The sequence below is a fragment of the Microcebus murinus genome, chromosome 10, assembly GCF_040939455.1.
Source record: "Microcebus murinus isolate Inina chromosome 10, M.murinus_Inina_mat1.0, whole genome shotgun sequence".
Taxonomy (NCBI): domain Eukaryota; kingdom Metazoa; phylum Chordata; class Mammalia; order Primates; family Cheirogaleidae; genus Microcebus; species Microcebus murinus.
This window is the reverse complement of record NC_134113.1, coordinates 84,734,783-84,754,243: the sequence shown is the minus strand read 5'-3', so window position 1 is coordinate 84,754,243 and position 19,461 is coordinate 84,734,783. Positions and strand designations below refer to the sequence as shown.

The window sequence follows — 19,461 nt, the reverse complement described above, 5'->3', positions numbered from 1 at the left end:
TACATGTATATTTTGAGTGACACAATAATGTTTGAAACTTTATATGATTATTGGTAGTAAAAATGCCCCTTTACCAAGAGACTTCTAATTTATGCTATTGGCAGGCAACTTCTATTTGAGATCATTCCAAAAGTAGGCGATTGAGTCATTATTATAGAACTCATTCTAATGGTTTCATCAGTAGCTTTTCAATAATTTTAGTAACCAGACAGTTTCCTCTAAATTCGAAGATTTCTCTGCTAGAATCAAGACACAAGTAAACCCAGAAGTAAACAGTTAAAATGAAGAAACATTATTGCAGCTGTAATTTACAGGGTGAGGCAAAAGGATTATTCATTTACTCAGCAACTATTTATCAAATCCTTAAAATATATTGTGATGTGCTAGGCAGAATTAATGCAAAAAGGAAAATAAATGTACCTGAATTCAGGAAAGCATAATGCTCAAATTAACTTGCAAGCAAATAATGACAACACAGTAAAATAGGAGATGGGGTGAGTGCATAGGAAAAGAAATAGCTAATTCTACCTAATTCTAGTTCACTTGCAGAAGAGGTAGCACTTCAACCGATTAGAATTAAAAGTCAATAAATTTTAGGAAAATCTAGCTCTGATCACAACAATGTAATAAGTATTAAATGTTCCCTACAGCTAAAACCAACTATAAAGTCAGACAAAAATGAAGCAGCTGGTTTCAGGTGTTGAACAATAGGCAGTATAGAACATAGATCCTTGAGAAAAGTGAGCACTGAGATCATCCTGGTTTCTGCCTGAGGGCAGTTTTCTGCTGCTATGCAGGCAGGTGGAACTCAATCTGAGCAACAGAATTTCTGAGCTGAGGAGGTAGAACTTGCAGTTTCAGGCTGCAGAAGCAACTGTGGTTTGCAAAGCAGACAGCTCTAGAGAAAAAGTAGCTATGCAATGTAAGGGTCAGAAGTATACAGAAGATTTACTGCATATCCTTAGCTGAGTATTTGGATGTGGTTGCAAGGCTTAGTAGATATTGCCAGCTTTGGGCTGAAAATTGGATGGTCATTGTTTTCATCACGCAAAGTAGAAGTTATACAGTGCAGAAATTTGGGCCAAGCTAGAGAAGAGACAAGTTAAGAACATCATGTATGCAAATGAGATTCCACAAAGTCATGTCTTAAGAGCAAAATCATGCTCTAAAGTAAATGCTACACCAACCAAAATAAATGTTCCCTAACAGAAAATAAAAACAAGGCTGACAAGACTAAATGCCTGCCAGAGAAAAACTGTATACTTTATAAAAAATATTTAAATCACATTTTATAATGTGCCATCTACAAAATCCAACATACAATAACAAATGCACAGACACATAAATTGTGGGGAATTTTGGCCCATAATCAAGGAAATAACCTTATCAGTAGTAAGAACCACCTGGAGATAATCCAGGTGTTGGAATCTAGGTGTTGGAATTAGCAGTTAGGAACTTTAAAGTGGTTATTAAAGGTATGCGCAAGTAGATAAAGTAAAAGATGCTCATAATGGTTAGTCCAATGATGATCTTGGCAGTGTTATGGTACGGAGTGCAAGCAATGACCACCTCAGACCGAATTGAAACAAATTGCGAGTCTTTATTAGCTGGCCAGCAACAACCTCTGTCCCCCAGGATGGCAGGTACAGAGAGAGGCCCCAGTCAAAGGAGCAGGAAGGTTTATATATCCTTCTAAGTTAGGGGCTACGTGACTTTTAGGCACAGCAGTTGAAACATTATCTTGTAAGTTTACATCATGTTTTCCATGCCGTGTGGTCCAGAACTATCCTCGAACCCCCTGGCCGGATAACAACACTAATAATACTAACAATTTTTGTGCAAGGTGGGTTATAGAAGCCAACAACATCAGCCAAGGTTACAGCACATTCTTTTCTAAATTGAGCAAACATAGTAAAATTTTAAGTATATGCAGCTGCAAGGTTACACAAATGGCTGTGAATTATTGTTCTGTTTTTTTCCTTCTGCAAGCCATAGGAATTTCTACTGAGGGTCTGGGATAACAGGAAACACTAGGTCAGCTTCTACTTCTACAGGTAGGAAATTAGAAACTATAGAAAAAAAAATCCCAATTCTAGTATTGAAAATGTAATACCTGTAATGAAAAAGTCACTGTGTGATTTTTAACAACAGATAGGAAATGATAAGGGTGAACATAGTAAACTTGAAAGCAAAACAATAGAAATTATCCAAACAGAAGAAGAAAAAAATACAGGGATTATATAAAAATGAGCAGGGATTCAGAGACCTTTGCAACAAGCAGCATAATATATGGATAATTGGAATGCTAGCAGGAAAGAAGGAAGATAGGGAAGAAAATTAATTTGAAGAAATAATGATCAGAAATTGCCGGTTTGGTAGGGAAATATCAAATTCCAGATCTAAGAAGCTCAACAAATTCCAAACAGAATAAATACAAAGTCAACCCATTTTACTCAAATATCTGAAAACCAAAATTAAAGAGAAAATTGTAAGAGGAAGCTGAGCGGGAAAACCAGATTTCACACTGTAGGACAGCGAACTTTGCATTGCAAACAATGGAAAACAGAGACAGTGGAATGAGATTTTAAAATTCTTTAAAAGAAAAAAAAAACACCCATATTTCTATATCCATTGAATATATGCTTCAAAACTAAAAACAAAATACATTACCATATAAACACATATTGGGAGAAATTAGTCAACTAACATGCATACAAGAAATACCAAAGCAAATGCTTCCTGTATGAAGATAATGACATCAGATAGAATCTAGAAAGGACTGAAGAGCAATAGAAATGTTAAGTATGTTGGAAAATACAAAAGATGACTTTTAATTTTTTGAAAGACAGTTGACTAAAGCCAAATAAGATCATGTTATTATGGAATTTCTTGTGTACATGGAAGAAAAATATATGTTAACAATAGCATAATGGGTGAAAGGCGTAAATGTTATTTTGCTATTGTAAATTCTTAACATTTTAAATGCAGAGGTACAGTATTAACTCTAAGTAAACTGAGATATATCAAGGATGGATATTGTAATTCCTAAAGCTAGCACGACCAACTGTAAACAGAAAAAAAAAAAACACAAAGAAAGCAAATCTAACAATTCAATAGAAGAATTATTAAGTCGAATAGAAAAAAATTAAGTAACCAAAAATGTCAGGGAAAATAGAAGAACACAATTAAGTAGCAACAAATATAAGTCTGACAGTCTTAAATGTGTAAAAAGAAAATCAAAGTCTAAGGGCCACCCTAGACCCCTATGCAAAAGAGAAGGTAAAAGCCTCAGGCACCTATGAGAAACTGGCTCCACAAATCATTCATTAAGGAAATTCCTTGCTAACCTTCCATAAGCAAGGACATGAAAATTGTACCTGTGTCCCAAATCCATACTAATAACAAATACTAGTTTATCTCTGCAGGTAACAGAATGGACAAGATAGAATCACACATTCTTCCACCTACTCCATGATATCGACATAATTGTTGCTTCCTTCCCTCCCTTTTTCCCTTCTAACCTTTCCCTTATTTTATGTAAAATGTAAATTTCCCAGGCCTCACAAGAATGTAACCGGTTTGCTTGATCAGCTACCTCAGCTTTTTCTTTCTCTATATATGCTTTTAAATGCTGAAGTTTCCAACATTCCCTTTGGAAAAACAGCCACGGCTTGTCTGTGCTTCATGTTTTTGCCAGGTACACCCTCAAAATCTTGGCTTAATAAACCTCCATTGATTGAGATTTTGGCCTCAATCATTTACTTGAGTTGACAAATCCAACAACCTCTGTAAATATGTTAAAATTAAATAGACTAAATGTTTCAAACAAAAAGCAGAAATTGACAAACAAGATTTAGAAAAAGACTCCACTAGTAAGCTCAAGGGACAAACTTAAGAAACAAAAGCACAGATAGATTGAAAGTAAAAAAAAAAACAAAAAGATTTAACATTCAACCAGAAAAAGAAAGGTGGTGTAGTTATTTATATTGGAAAAAGTACAGTGGGACACAATATTTTTAGAGAAAATAAAGGGTCATTTTGTAATGATGAACGAGTCAATCAGAAAGAGGTAATAAAGTGTATATCTATATAGAACCTAAAAACAGAGCTTCAAAATATAATACATAAGGCAAAATTGATTTCTTTTAAAACTAATCATATGCATATCCTCTCACTGATCCATTCCTGCATATATTCCTAAGAAATGAAGCATATTTCCACATAATTACTTATGTATGTACGTTAATAGTTTTTCTTCATAATAACCAAAAGCTTAAAAACAATACAAATGTCCATCAACAGGAAGATGCTAAACAAATTGTGGCATAGACACACAATGAAATACTACTTATTAGCAATAAAAATGATGAACTATTGATATGTGTGACAACATGAATAAATGTTAAATATATATTTATATGTAATATATATTTATATAATATAAAATATTTACATATATAAAATTAAGTGAAAGAATCCAGAAATAAAAAAGTACATACATGCAATTGATAGTGATATAAGTCTGAATAACAGTGATTATCCAGTAGGTGTGCAGATTGACAAAAAGGAGATGTGGAGGGACATGTCTAAAATGAGGGAAATGTTCTATATTTTCATTCGGGTGTTGATAGCACAGTTGTATGAATTCTACAAAACTCAAATAATTTACACTTCAGATCTATGCACTTTTCTATGTGTAAATATTACCTTAATTTAGAAAATCTAAAAGATTAAAAATAAAATCTGAACGAATCTTTCAAACAGGATAAAATTATAGAAGTGTGTTAATATTCATCCTTTCTCTACACAAAATTATATTAATTGGGCAGTTTTTATTTTAAGCCAATAGGTTGTTCCATTCAGCTACTTGAAGTACCTCAAGGTAGTAATACGAGTCTGGCCTCCTTTTGTGACAAAGTAAAAAAGTAAGTATTGCTATTTTGTTAAAATTTGACGTTTCTGTGCCTAAATGAATTTGTCTATTTTTACATCACTTAAATGATTAATTTTACATATAAAACAAGAAAGTCCTCAGTGAAAGATAGAAATTTTTTACAGGCCTGGCGTGGTGGCTCACACCTGTAATCCTAGCACTCTGGGAGGCTGAGGCGGGCGGATTGCTCGAGGTCAGGAGTTCGAAACCAGCCTGAGCAAGAGCGAGACCCCGTCTCTACTATAAATAGAAAGAAATTAATTGGCCAACTAATATATATATATATATATATATATACACACACACACACACACACACATATATATATATATATATATATATATAAACTTAGCGGGGCATGGTGGCGCATGCCTGTAGTCCCAGCTACTCCGGAGGCTGAGACGGTAGGATCGCTTGAGCCCAGGAGTTTGAGGTTGCTGTGAGCTAGGCTGACGCTATGGCACTCACTCTAGCCTGGGCAACAAAGTGAGACTCTGTCTTAAAAAAAAAAAAAAAAAAAATAGAAATTAATTGGCCAACTAAAAATATATAGAAAAAAATTTTTTAAAAAGAGAAATTTTTTACAAATTAGTTAATTAATCAACTTCTGTTAATATTTTTGTTGTTTATGGTCACATAGCTATTTTTCTCTTTAAAAATGATTTAAATTTTAAAATGTTTAAATTGTTTAAGATTGAATATTTCATCAATTCAGACCTGCCTTTGTAGTTTGTTGGTTGTTTGATTTACAATGAACTAATTTTTCCAAAAGACATACGTGACTAACTCCTCTGGCTTTAGCCCCAAATAACATAGTTTATCCCTCTTACCTGGGATATAAGAGTGCCTTCCTCGTAATAGTTCAATGTTATCTTGAATGGGTTGACAGAATATTAAATAAATGTATGTATGTTAATCTGCTGAAAAACAAATTTTCTCAGCAGGAGATATTATTTAAAAAAATCACTGATCTTTTTGCTAATGTAAAATTGAATGTATGATAGAAAAGTAGATGCCTTTTTAAAAGATCAATTTCTTATTTGCAATTAAAATTTATTTAATGCCATCTCTTTTGTTACTAAGGTTCCTGAAAATTTTGAAAAATTAATGCACTTACATTTTACTTCTCTTGAGTTCAACCCATTTATAGATGTTGTTTGAGCGATATTCAATATTTATTTTTATAGACTAACTTTCTACTAAATGGCAATTTAGGAGTAAAGATTTGAATCATTTATTTAATTAGCAATTTAAAGGCCATTTTAGGTCCTAATAACTAGGCCATTCATGAGAGATTCAAATTTAAAACAAATAAGTAAAAAAAAAAAGCAAGGTCCCTGGCTTAAAAAATGTATAACCATATTGGATGGATTGAAAGGCACACACAAAGAGATATAAAACAAATTATATCAAATCCATGAAAATGTTCAATCTTTAGTTAATTTCTTGCTTTAGTTTACAGAAAAGAAATTTAAATTGTACTTTGGATTCCTAAATTAGGATCTTTAAAGTTATTAATATTGATTCTTTCAGGAATAAGCTACTCGTTGTAACGAAATGACAAGCATAGCTAGAAACTTGCCACTTTAAGACTAAAATGTAGTAATTTTTATTTCTAAAAGTGAGAAATAGCTCTTTTAATACTATATCACTCCTCAGTATAACTCTACTGACAGGACACTTAGTATTAGCTCCTCTGGTGGCCCTTTTTAAAAACATATTTTCATATTCTTAGGTGAAATCTTATTGCAGATGCCATAGTGACATGAAAATATTTTATATGATGGTTTGTCAGTAGCTTCTAGTGCATTTTCAAAACTTTTAAAAGTAATTTATTTCAATAGTTTCTTTCAAAATAATAAGAACTAAAACACATAACCAAATAGTAACTTTAAAGTAGTGCAAGGGAGCTATTTGTTATATTCACACGCTTTCCTTGTTTTCAGTAACTTTTTATTGACAAATTATTCATTCATAAAGTGATTACATATAAAATGAATGATTATTTTTGCACACATACTATTTACACAACAATAAATATTTTTGAAGACCTATTATGTGCTGTGGACTCAATTCAAAAGGAGAAGATCAAATTGAAGTTGAATGCCAAATTTCATAAGAGGTTCTCTAAAACTTCTGGAAAGCTATAATAGAATGAACTTACATATCTAATTGCATCTATATTTTTCCAATATTCAAATACACATACCTAAAATGTTACTATCATTCCTTTTATATTCTATTTAAAGAGGAATTCTTATTTGTTTTATTTGGTTTCTCTTTGCGACATACTTTAAAGCCACATTTTTTCAAGAAATATGCCACATTCTTGTAAAAAAATATGATAAAATGCCATAGCATATGAAAGAAGTTCCTGGCCTACAATAGATGCCCAGCAAAGGCTTAGGAGAGAATTAATCATGAATTTTCATTTTAAATTTAATTTCCCCAAATGGTAGAAGCTGAAATTGTGTATGCATTGAGAAGCATCTTATTATATGGTAAATGCTATATCATAAATCTCCTTGATCTGGAAGTGGAGTCTACACCTTTATAGTAGGGGATGACAAGGGAGAGTGGCCCCTATCTTTATCCTGAGCAGTGGTTCCCAAATTTCAGTTCCAGAGCAGTGGCAGCAACAGCTTACTTGAGAAATTGTTGGTAGGACAGGTTTGAGGGACCCTCCACAGATCAGCTGAATCAGAAGCTATGGCGATGGGACCCAAAACAAAAGTGGTACTGATGCATGCCAGGCCCACTAGGTAATATGTACTATCCATTGGTAAGGCCCCTCCTGGATTGGGTGTTTTCATGGAATCTAAGAATATATAGAGATTGAGCTATTTCAAGATCCTGACACTAATTTAGCACTGCACAAATCGCTAGAATACAATAAATGCTAAGCATGCAAAGTATCAATGTAGAATGTATAATTTTCCATTTGGGAAGAGCATAATGAAGTTTAAATGTCAGCATAATTAGCATGAAAAACAAGATTCAATATTCACCACCAAAAACATTTTAAATGTCTACTTGTAAATATCTTTATGCTATAGTCTACATGTGGGTATAGAACATGGATCTACAAGGATCAAGCTATGGTAATACATAACAATAATTATGATACTTTACATGTGTATATTTCTTTACACTCTGCAAACCTTTCACATGCCTTTTTAATTTTATTTTTCACAATAAACCTTTGAAGTAGATAGTAATACCCTCTTGTGTGCAAAGAAACTAGTCAAGTAATTGCCTCTGGTCATAATATTACTAAATGAAAGTTTCAGGATTCAAACTCAAGGCTCTGGCTCTACGGATAAATTGTTTTGCAATTCCTTGACTCATTTTTGCACAAACAATTGCTCAGAACATAAGAATAACTTCTAGGCTCAATTGTGTAAAGTCCAAATATTTGTGTAAAATCCAAAAATTTAAAGAAAGTGGAGAGACAAGAATAGTGTTTATAAATTTGACATGAAAAAGGAAACTTATTAACCAAAATTTCTAAATCAAATTGAATGACCTGTAGCTTGAGAAAATTAGGCATGAGAGAAATCTAAAAGGAGGAATTCAAGTATTGAAAGCAATGTAAATACAGCAAATGCTGGCGTCCTGAGTACATTCTCATGTTTTATGTTATGACAACATATTCTTAATTATGAGGTGCCCCTAGGAAAGCCTAAAGAACAGTCCTTTACACTTGTTTTGGTATAATTGTAATCACTACCAATCTGGCCTAGCTAAATGCACTGCACCGTAAATCAATTACTGATTGTTTTCATGTTTTAAATCTTTTACAGAAAAACACTACACCAAGAATTTTTTTTTAAATCATTATCCTGTGGGCAATATGTTTTAAACCACATCTTGCAGATCTTGTCCTAAGTGTTTTTCTTCACATGTATTTTTCAGAATAAGAGAAATATATCATGCCGCTGACATTAATGCCAATTCTGGGAAAATCTGGAGCATTGTTACAGCATTTCCATATCGGCTCTTTTCTAATACCAAGTTCAATATAAATATTTTCACTGACACCTCAACAGAGCCGCTTCGTTTGATGCCATATGGTAAGCAACCTTGCAAACAGGTATAGAAATCTACATAGAGCTGATGTTGGTTACATAGCCTTGAGTTCACAGATTGAAATCTTTAAAAGAAGAATTATTAGCTACTGTTTTGCCTTGAAGTGAAACAAAAGGAAAATAGCTGAGAGCCTTTTCTTAACATTTGATAGAGAAAAGGGGAACTATTTTCTTCAAGAACTCTCTTCACATAGCTCACCCCAGAATACTTAGTTTCCTGCTATAAAATACTTAAGAGCAAGTATAGTGGGCTTTCAACATATTAAAAAAAATTTCAAAAAGATTCTAGATAAAGATGGTATACAAGTGAAAATGGCTTTTCCTGTCCATTAGGAACAACTATTTCATTCAAATATAAATAACTTGTGAGGTAGAATAAGCATCTATACATAGAATATTTCCACAGCAAGAAGTCTGGTACCCATGTGTAGCAAATCCCATCAGAATCAGTAGACCAGGCCAGGCGAGGTGGCTCACGCCTATAATCCTAGCACTCTGGGAGGCTGAGGCAGGAGGATCGCTCAAGGTCAGGAGTTCAAGACCAGCCTGAGGAAGAGCAAAACCTCGTCTCTACTAAAAATAGAAAGAAATTATCTGGACAACTAAAAATATACATATACAAAATTAGCCGGGCATGGTGTCACATGCCTGTCGTCCCAGCTACCCAGGAGGCTGAGGCAGAAGGAGTGCTTGAGCCCAGGAGTTTGAGGTTGCTGTGAGTGAGGCTAATGCCATGGCACTCTAGCCCAGGCAACACAGTAGTGAGACTCTGTCTCAAAAAAAGAAGAATTAGCAGACCTATCGATTCAGAGTCTCTGGTGATGGATCCCAGTAATTTGCATTTTATCAAACTCACCTGATAAGTCTTCTCTAAAATTTTAGAATATCTTTAAGGTAATTTTATATCTTGTTTCATTGTTACAGTTCGCTATTTTGCAAAACAATATTAGTTCTTTACAGAACATTTCATTGATACTAAATGAGCGTCTGCATATCAATAGAAAAATGCTTTCTGTCATATAATGATCCAAAGAATATTTTTCTTTTATTTATTGATCATTGTTATTATTATTTGCTTTATTCTTTCCTACTCTATTCAAGATTCCTAGTTAGTGCAGGTGACTACAAATACGTTATATTTTTATATTAGTTAAGACCATCTGGTTTGTTACTAATGGAAACCACCTCTTGCAATCTTAAGCAGAAGAAAAAATAAAGTAATGTAGGGATTTCTTATATGATTCAAGAGTAGGAATGCAGCAAAGAATTAGGAATGTGCTAAAGACACAAATGACCACACAGCCCAAAATTCCTGTATGCCTCTCACTTCAGCTCTCTTTATAATTGCTTCTGCTTCTCTCTTGCTCTCTGCTAACTTATTTCCTTTTTCTTCTCCAAAGAAAAGTGGAAAGCCAAGCTCTCAAACATATGGACTATTTGTCCAAACACCTAAAGGAAGTTCAATCACTCTATTCGATCCAATTCCTAATTTCTAAAAGCAAATTCTGATTGCCCAGTCAAGATCTATAGTGCTACACATTGATCCAGTGAGGATGGCCACAGGTCTGGGTCGTGTTGGCTTCAGCCTCTGGAGAAAAGGAAATAATTGTGACTACAGCATCTACTTCAGTCTTCCAAGTTACAACATTTAATGTCCAACATCACTCTCTCTGGACGGGACGTCCCTTTGGCAAACCAGAGGCCATTTTTTACTTTCATGAGAGGTTTCAGTAAATTGGTTAGGTCATTGTTTTCAGTGTGAGAGATGCAAAGTGAGAAAGAGGGTGCCCATGCCCTCCAAGGTGTTACAAGTCTAAGGAGGAAGAGGAAGGTGTGCAGGAGGAGAGGAAGAAGCAGAAGAGGAGAAAAGTCACATTCATGACAACATACAGAGTAACATTAGCCCCTATTTGGAGGAAATCTTTTCCTCTACCCACTTAGGTTTGAATGGTTGTGAAAGGGTTGGGAGAGGGGGAAGTATTGCAGTGAATTAACTTGCAAACAGATTAACAGGAAAAACCCCACAAGGTTTATGTACATGGAGTTTACTCAGTGATAGTAACTCCCTGAATACCCAGAGGTTATATACCAACTTACCAAAATAGTAGGGGTTTTAAGGGCTTCAATAGGAAAGTATGGAGGATCCTGTTTTTTCTTTTGTGTAATATTAATGACAATGGACAGCCTGTCTTCTTCCTGGAATTTGCAAGAAAATCCCTCAGAGGGGCGTTCATGACAGCTGTATTTTCTTGGGTCTCTGCTTTAGTCAGATAAAGAACATTCAGCTAAGATTTTTAACAAAAAATTCTCGGTTCTGTAATCTCCAACTATCATTTCAGTGAAGATGATCCTCAAGTCCCTATTTTCAATGCCAAAGTTGCCCTAGAGTCAGTGTTTTTACAATGTAGACGTAGATGACCCATGGGTTGGAACTATCTGTTAGGAAGCCATTTGTGACATGGTGCAAAGGACTGGAAGTGGAAGACTGTTTGCAAGGATTAAAGGGCAATTGTTAATAAGAACTGTAGAAATTGTCTACTCTTTAAAGAAGTTTGTTGGTAAAAAGAACCTAAAAGAAAAGATAGTATCTAAGGAAATAGAATGGATGAGGGGATATTTTACCGGAAGGTTGAATGGAAACAGAACATCTTTAGGAAAAGGGGGAAGCATCTTCAAAGTGAGGGTGTTAAATATACAAAAGAGAGGGTGGTTAGCTGATGGAACTGAAAGCCAGTTTAAGAAGATTAGAATTTAAGAGCAAGATTTAGTAAAAAGCAGGGACCCTTGTATCTCAAAAGAGGTGTAAAAGCATAGGGGAGGATGGATGAAAAACTAGATTTGAGATATAGAGTAGGATAATTAAAGAATTTCTAATAAATAAGGTAGGCAAATTGGCTAACAGAGTAAGAAGTGTTGCATGGTGTGGGAAACCACAAGAAATTGGGAAAAGGATTATATCAGTGGTCAAAATAAAAGTACTGGTATACAATCTATTTAAAGGAAGCCACAGTACTTGGCTTACAATATGAAGTTTAACTTACAGACTCTTCATGGCTGGCTTCAAGGGGAAAGATAATGCTTTCAGGCTTAGAAATGCTAAATTTGAAGTAGTAATGAGACATCCGAAGATTAATATGAGGCAGGTAGTAGGAGACATTAAACCAAAGCACAGGAGAAGAGAATTATAGCTAGAAATTGGGTTATGGAGTCTTCCATGTAAAGAAGAAAGATAATTTTAACAAAGTAATAATAGTTCATGAATATCCCATATAGCATAGGGGATGCAGTCCTAGAGATGAAAATGTCAAATTAATCAATTAAGTGAATTGTCTTTAGAAATATTTTTCTAACAACATATACTGGCAATTCTCTCCCCTCTACATCAAAGCACTTATAGTCATGATTTTGCCTGCAGCCATATTTTCTAATAGCTTCAATTCATATGATTTTTGTCAATATTTCCAAGTTGGCTTAAGATACTCTCTGCCATGGCAAAGCATTTCCATAATCCCTAATTTCTTAATTATGTTTACCATTTACTTTTCCAAGCATGTCTTTAATGACATCTTGATCTATCATAAAACTCACATTTTTAGATCCAATGTTATCCTCTTTCTTTGTTATTGTGCCAGCAATGTCACTTGAACTACTTTTTGTTAGGCAGTTTAGGTCAAAGTATTTTCCCTCTAAACAAAAATTTTGCAGACAAAATTCAACTCAGAGGAATGCAAAATTGACCATTTGCAGAATGCCAATTCTTGCTGGCTACAGGTCATATTTGCTTCAGCGCTTTCATTGACCAAGATTATATAGACCATATTCAAGCATGGAGATACACGCGTACACACACACACACACACACACACACACACACACACAGAGAATCTTGCGATGTTTATAATTTATAAGTAGGAAAATACTTCATGGACAAATATCATTGTAACAAGTCATCATGGTTCTAGCCATTGTTAAATGGCATGTACATGTAAGATCTTAGAATGGGAAATTATGAAATGTAAAGACAAATGACTTCACTGTACAATGTTTACATTTTGAATCCCAGAGAAAAAGATGGAGACAAGAAGCATGTATTCATTAAGGTTTCTATGATATAATGGTTCAAGACAGAATCTTGAGTGATTACTCCTCGGGAAAGGAGGAATAAGCAACTGTGGAGACTTAAAAGTCTTTAAGGGCACAGGCTTTGGAGTCTAACAGATCTTGTTGAGACTTTTGGCATACTACTCAATCTCAACCAAATTACATAGCTTCTTTGAAAATTAGTCAATGCATGTTCAAAATTTGGAGTATAATACCTTTATCATAGGTACTATAAGCAAGATATTGCATGTAAAACACTTAATAAAGTGCTCAATAAAATCATAACTATTGTTAATATTAATCCTAGAGCAAATATCAATTGCAAAACACTGCTGACTACATTTGCCTATACTTTTCTTATGTTAGCATCACACCAGACTCCTGAAAGAAATAAACCATGCTACTACAAACCCTATTTAACAGATGATTAAAATAGGTCAAAGATGTGAAATAATTTGCCCACTTACATTAGCTAAAAGTGGTGAATGCTATGTGATTTTCAGCTTTTAGTGGTAGAATATTGATAAGCTCTTGTCAATTGTTATAAAATTGTCTTAAGATCATGTCATAAATTTTAATTTTAACTAATATAAATGCTCTGAATATATTTCAGTTATTCAAAATCCTTTTATCATGATGGTACTCTTAGATTGAACAATGTATCTTATTTAAGTTGAAAATGGAAAGAAGAAAACACCCCTGGAACTTTTGCCCAGCTATGGTTTTCCTAAAGCTTTAAGGGTATTTCCCTGATCCCTAAGGGTAGCCACAGTAGATTCGCTTTTATGCAGAGCTACAAGGTACTGAGGGTTTAACATGAGGAAAACAATACCTAGTTTTGCTATATTATAAGAAAATAGAACTGATTAAAGGAATTGCAAAGAACATTTTAAAAATCTCTAAATCTAACCAGACTAATACATGAAATGAATTTTGTTTTAATTTCTCTTTTTTTTGAATATGCAACACATTATTTTTTCATTTCAGCATATTATGGGGGTACAAATGTTTAGGTTACATAAATTGCCTTTGCCCCACCCTAGTCAGAGCTTCAAACGTGTGGTGCACACCACACCCATTAGGTGCGAATATACGCATCCACTCATTTCCCCTCCCACCTGCTGAACACCTGATTAATGTTACTACTATCTGTGCCCGTAAGTGTTGACCTATTAATACCAATTTGATGTGGAGTACATGTGGTGTTTGTTTTTCCATTCTTGTGATACTTCACTTAATAGAATGGGCTCCAGCCCCATGCAGGGTAATACAAGAGGTACTAGATCACCATTGCTTTTTGTGGTTGAGTAGAACTCCATAGTATACATATACCATATTTTATTAATCCACTCATGTGATTTCTCTTCATACAGCTAGAGAGTTACAATACTTCATAATGTGCTTGTCGCTGTGCTCAGAAACTTTTTCCCAGTCATTAAATGATAAATTCTTATTGTCTTTTATCATTTACCTTTATTTTTAGCTAATTGTCTTGTCAAAGACCTAATTGCAGAAATTCTACATTTTTGTACAAATGTCCAGCTATTCCCCAAAGATCATATTCTAAGTATATGTGGCTCTGAAGAATTCTTGCAAAAGTAAGTATCTTATTAAGGTAAATTTTGATCTTTTTTTTATAATGTGTAAGTGTTAAGCAGTACCTTTTTTTGTTTTTTGTTTTCTGTTAAACAGATTTTACACAAACATTTTACTTTAATCAGAATAATTAAATCACTTTTACCTCCTTTACTGTGAATTTGAAATGTTATGAATCATATTAATAGGCTTATTCTTGGTTTTATTTTATCAGTAATTATGGCAAGAGATATTTAAGTGGCTTATGACTAGATGGGTGACCAACCATCTCAGTTTGCCCAGGAATTAGATGATTCTCAGGACTTGGGAATTTCAGTTTGAAACCAGTAAAGTCCCAGGCAAACTGGAACAGATTGGTTACCCTGCCTGTAATAAAGCTTATTAGTACTGATCCCAGTTAAGAAAAAAAATTATTTCATAATAAGTAATTTTTTGATTTGAAATATTAACATGTTGATAAAATATTAATTTTTAAAAATTATACAGGGTTTAAGTACAAGCATTATAACATTTTTATTATAGAAGAATAAGTTTAAAAACATATTCATTTCTTTATTGAGGCAGCTCATTAAAACAATCAGAATAGTCCTTTCTCATGTATATCAACTTTAAGTATTTATTTGATAGAAAATTCATCTTTCACTTTACCACAATAGCCATTTGCTTTAAAATCCTTAGAGACCATCCTTGAAAACATAACACAGCTTTAGGAAAAGAAATATTTCTTTACTGATAATGCATAGTTGTTCCAAACAATAAAATACTAAAGACTAAAATGTTCAATAAAATGGATTACCCTTTGCATTTCTCCTTTCATTTCCACAAGTGTCTAAAAACTGACAGTAATCTTGTAGAAGTAAAATGTACTTCTTTTGATATTCCCATTGTCACTGTCATTATTATTCATCATAAAGTGCTTGAAAACATCTTGTGGGTAATTTGGTGAATTTGATGATATTCTTATCAGAAAATTCAATTGTTCATTATGCAATGTTAACTGTGAATGATTTTTAAGAGTATTTTCCTTTTTGTGTTACCACTTATAATAAAATAATAAATATTTCTTTTAAATCACAGAAATTTTTTTGCACTAAGCTTGCAGATATCCCCGCTTTTCTTTTTCTATTTGAACGTATTAACATACTTAATGACAAGGCTGTTACTTTCTTCTAACATACAGTTTTGACAGTATATTCAATGAACACAAGAAAATATCTTAGTAAATTTAATCTTATATTGACTACTCATTAAAACTTACCTTTTGAATGTGCAATTTTCCAAATGTACATCTGTACTTTGCTTGATGCCAAAACATAAGATCCAAAGAGCAAGAAACATTTTTAAATATTTGCATTCAGTTTTGACAGTAAGAAATATCATCCAGACAGCAATTATGTTAAAGAGATAAAAACTTGGAAAAGCATAATGAGGAGAAAATTTACAATGGACCTTGATTTAATCACTGTTTCAAATAGATAAATCATTCATAAATAACTCAATAATTGACTGATACAAATATTGTACATTTTAATATTTTCATAGCCACTTAATAAGATTAAAATTTATTTAACTGAGTTTTATTAAGATGGGAAAGTTGCCAAGTATTAATGTAGGTTAAATATAGTCATTTATTCCCTAATGGAAATTGAAGCATTTGTATATAACAGGGATTTGCTTACTATTTAAGAGTAAAGCCTATCTGTATTAACGTAATTTATTTTAATGAGCAGAATATTCATAACTGTTCTTTCTAATATCTAAAGTAATATACATTAGTCATTTAAATTTTATTTTTTAGTGTACTCCAATATAATTTGTCTGAAAAATATATCTTTAAAGCTTGGAAATCTGTTCATATAATTCTTCTATGGAGGGAACACAGGTAGCATGTAATAAGTTAATAATGCAAGAAGTAATAATTCAGACTCAAAACCTTATAGTACTACACTTCATCTGGAGTATTCAATTGGCTAAAGTAGCAATGATAATAACAAAAGTAATTGTCATTTATTAAATGCTGATTGTTTGCTTACCTCATATTGGGTACACATTTAAGTCTCATAATATATCTATGAGATTGATATTATAATGACCTCTGTTTTATAGATGGGAAATCTGAGACTTTGTTCAAGGTCATACAACTAGGAAAGTAGAATAGATCCTGAATTCAAATGGGTTTGTCTGCTTGCATAGCCCTGGCTCTTAACTACAATAACAGTACTGTAAAAACACTTGATCAGGATACAGGAAATAGCAAATAGTTTTTCATGCTGGAGTATATGATAAAAATTGTATGCAGTTTTGTAGGTGTATGCAAAGGTAGGAGTTTATACTCCATAGCAGTCCAATTCCAAACCTATTAAGCTCTATACATGTGCAAAACATTTGGTCAATCACTGAGAATATAAGGATGATTTATATATAATTCCTGCCCTCTTTCTTGCCATGTAATAGGTTATTATAAAAGCCCTATTATGAGGATAATATTACTATTATATACTAATTGCCTTGAGATTAGAGGGGAGATAAAGATTAGAGCAAGAATGAGAAAATGGTAGAAAGAAAAGTTAATGATCAACTTGTATTTAAAGGATAAATACTGAGGAACGAAATCAGTATAAAATCTTAATAGCCTTAGAATATATAAAATGCACTTATAATTTTTTAAAAAATAATTATCAACTAAAAATGAAACAGGTTAAGAATGTGAATAGGAACTCAAATGACAAGAAACATTTAAAGATTTTAACCTAACTAGTAACAAAAATGCAGTTAAAACAATGAGAAGCCACTTTTGCCTATCAAATTGTTAAAATGCTTACAATGAAATTCAGTGGAAAAATAAATACTACCCAAATAGCTGTTGGGAATATAAATTGATACAGCATTTGCTGAAGGGAATTTTGTCAAAAATGTATCAAAAGTCTTTATAATATCTGTATTCTCTGTTTCAGCAATTCTGCTTCTACAGATATTTCTAAGGAAACAATTATAGTTACACAAAAAGATTTAGATATAAAGGTATTTGCTATAGCATGATATCTAATGATAATGAGGAAAACTGAAGAAAAAGCTAAATATCCAGTAATACTCCAAAATAATGGTTAACATATATCATGAAACATAATTTGATGAAAATATGGTATAGAATTTATAAAATATTTTTAAAATATAAGCACCCTATGCCTTGATATAAAAACATGTATCATAGTTTGTAAAGGTAAAAAAGAAATGTTTTCAAACCACATTTTAAAATATTAATTTTCTTTAAAAAATATATTTTGTATTTGAAAAAAAATGAAATCCTATGTACTACAATATTAGAGTATTTATACCTATTTCGAGAAAGAACTACAATATGGATATTTATTTTCATTTTTTAATTTACAAAATTTTTACAGTAAGCCTGACTTTTTGTTATCAAGATATTAAGAAAATAAATTATCTTTATTGGGAAAGAAACATTTAAATGACAGTGTGAATAACAATGTATGCTTTAAAAGAGTTGGAAAGTAGAATTAGAAGGCTATTCCTGAACCTATGAAAGATAGCCAGGGCCTGGGGCAAAGTAGCAGCTGTAGGACTAAACAAGAGGTACTACAAGGTCTGTCCAGAAAGTATCCAGGCATCGTTAATATAACAAGAATGGTCTGGGCGACATTGATATAACCTAGCTAGGCAATGACAGTGAACTGGGATGCGCATGCGTGAACAATGACAACTTCACTGTACTCGTCAGTGGGGAGCTAGAGTGAGCGTGTGCACTGTGTGGCCGTCGCATTCAAAATGACTGAGTCAGCAGAGCAACAAATCTGCATCAAATTTTGCATTAAGCTTGGACATTCCTCTGTAGAAACTATTCAGATGAATCAGAAGGCTTTCAGGGACTATGCAATGAGTGCAGTGCAAATAAAAGTGTGACACAAACGCTTCAAAGATGGCCAAGAATCTGGTGAAAGTGACCCACGTTCTGGAAGGCCTGAAAGAAGCAGAACACCTGAGAATGCTGAACTTGTCGGGTTAGGTTAAGAGATGCTGGGAGAACTGCGTGAGGTCCCAAGGTGCCTACTTCTAAAGGGACTGAGGTATCATTGTCCTATGTACAATATTTCCTGTATCTTGTATCTTCTTCAGTAAATGTCTCTATTTTTCCTATTACATGGCTGGATACTTTCCAGATACACCTTGTAAATCCACTGGGAATTACAGTGGTGGATATAATGGAACTTGGTGACTGAAAATGTGGGATGACATGGGAGGAGAAGCAGAAATTTGAACACCAGGTTCAATGGTGACTTCAATAACAACAATAAGTATCTGAGAGAAATAGAGGCTGGGGGTGCATAGGAATCAATTAAGTTTGAGACATGTTGAGTATTTGAGTGATGAAGGACAACTGATATTGAGAAAGTAGATCGGATTTTAGGAAAACTTTATGGGCTAAGGAATGATGGCTTTTTAAAATTAATTTATTTTAAATAGACAAATAAAAATTATACATATATATTTGTTATATATGACATGTTTTGAAATATGTATGTGTTTTAGGATGGATAAATTGACCTAATTAGCATATGCATTGCCTCACATTCTTATTATTTGTGATGAGAATACTTAAGATGGACGCTATTATGGGAATCATTGGTTTTCGAAGGGAATGAATGGAAGCTTTCAAAATGGGTGAGATCACGTAGAGAAAATGACAAAAGAAGAAAATCCTGAGAACATCAATATGTAATGAAC

The 19,461-nt window shown here is 33.1% G+C and overlaps 1 protein-coding gene across 2 annotated transcripts in view; it reads left to right on the top strand.

Annotated features, from left to right (window-relative positions):
- The window catches only part of PIK3C2G (phosphatidylinositol-4-phosphate 3-kinase catalytic subunit type 2 gamma), a 388,390-nt gene that overhangs the window by 48,047 nt on the left and 320,882 nt on the right, over nt 1–19,461 (top strand). For both annotated transcript variants that reach the window (XM_076007629.1, XM_076007630.1), the window contains 3 exons: nt 4,843–4,925; nt 8,849–9,006; nt 14,606–14,720. In XM_076007629.1, the coding sequence (XP_075863744.1) occupies nt 4,843–4,925; nt 8,849–9,006; nt 14,606–14,720 (356 nt within the window). The remainder of the gene's footprint in view (nt 1–4,842; nt 4,926–8,848; nt 9,007–14,605; nt 14,721–19,461) is intronic.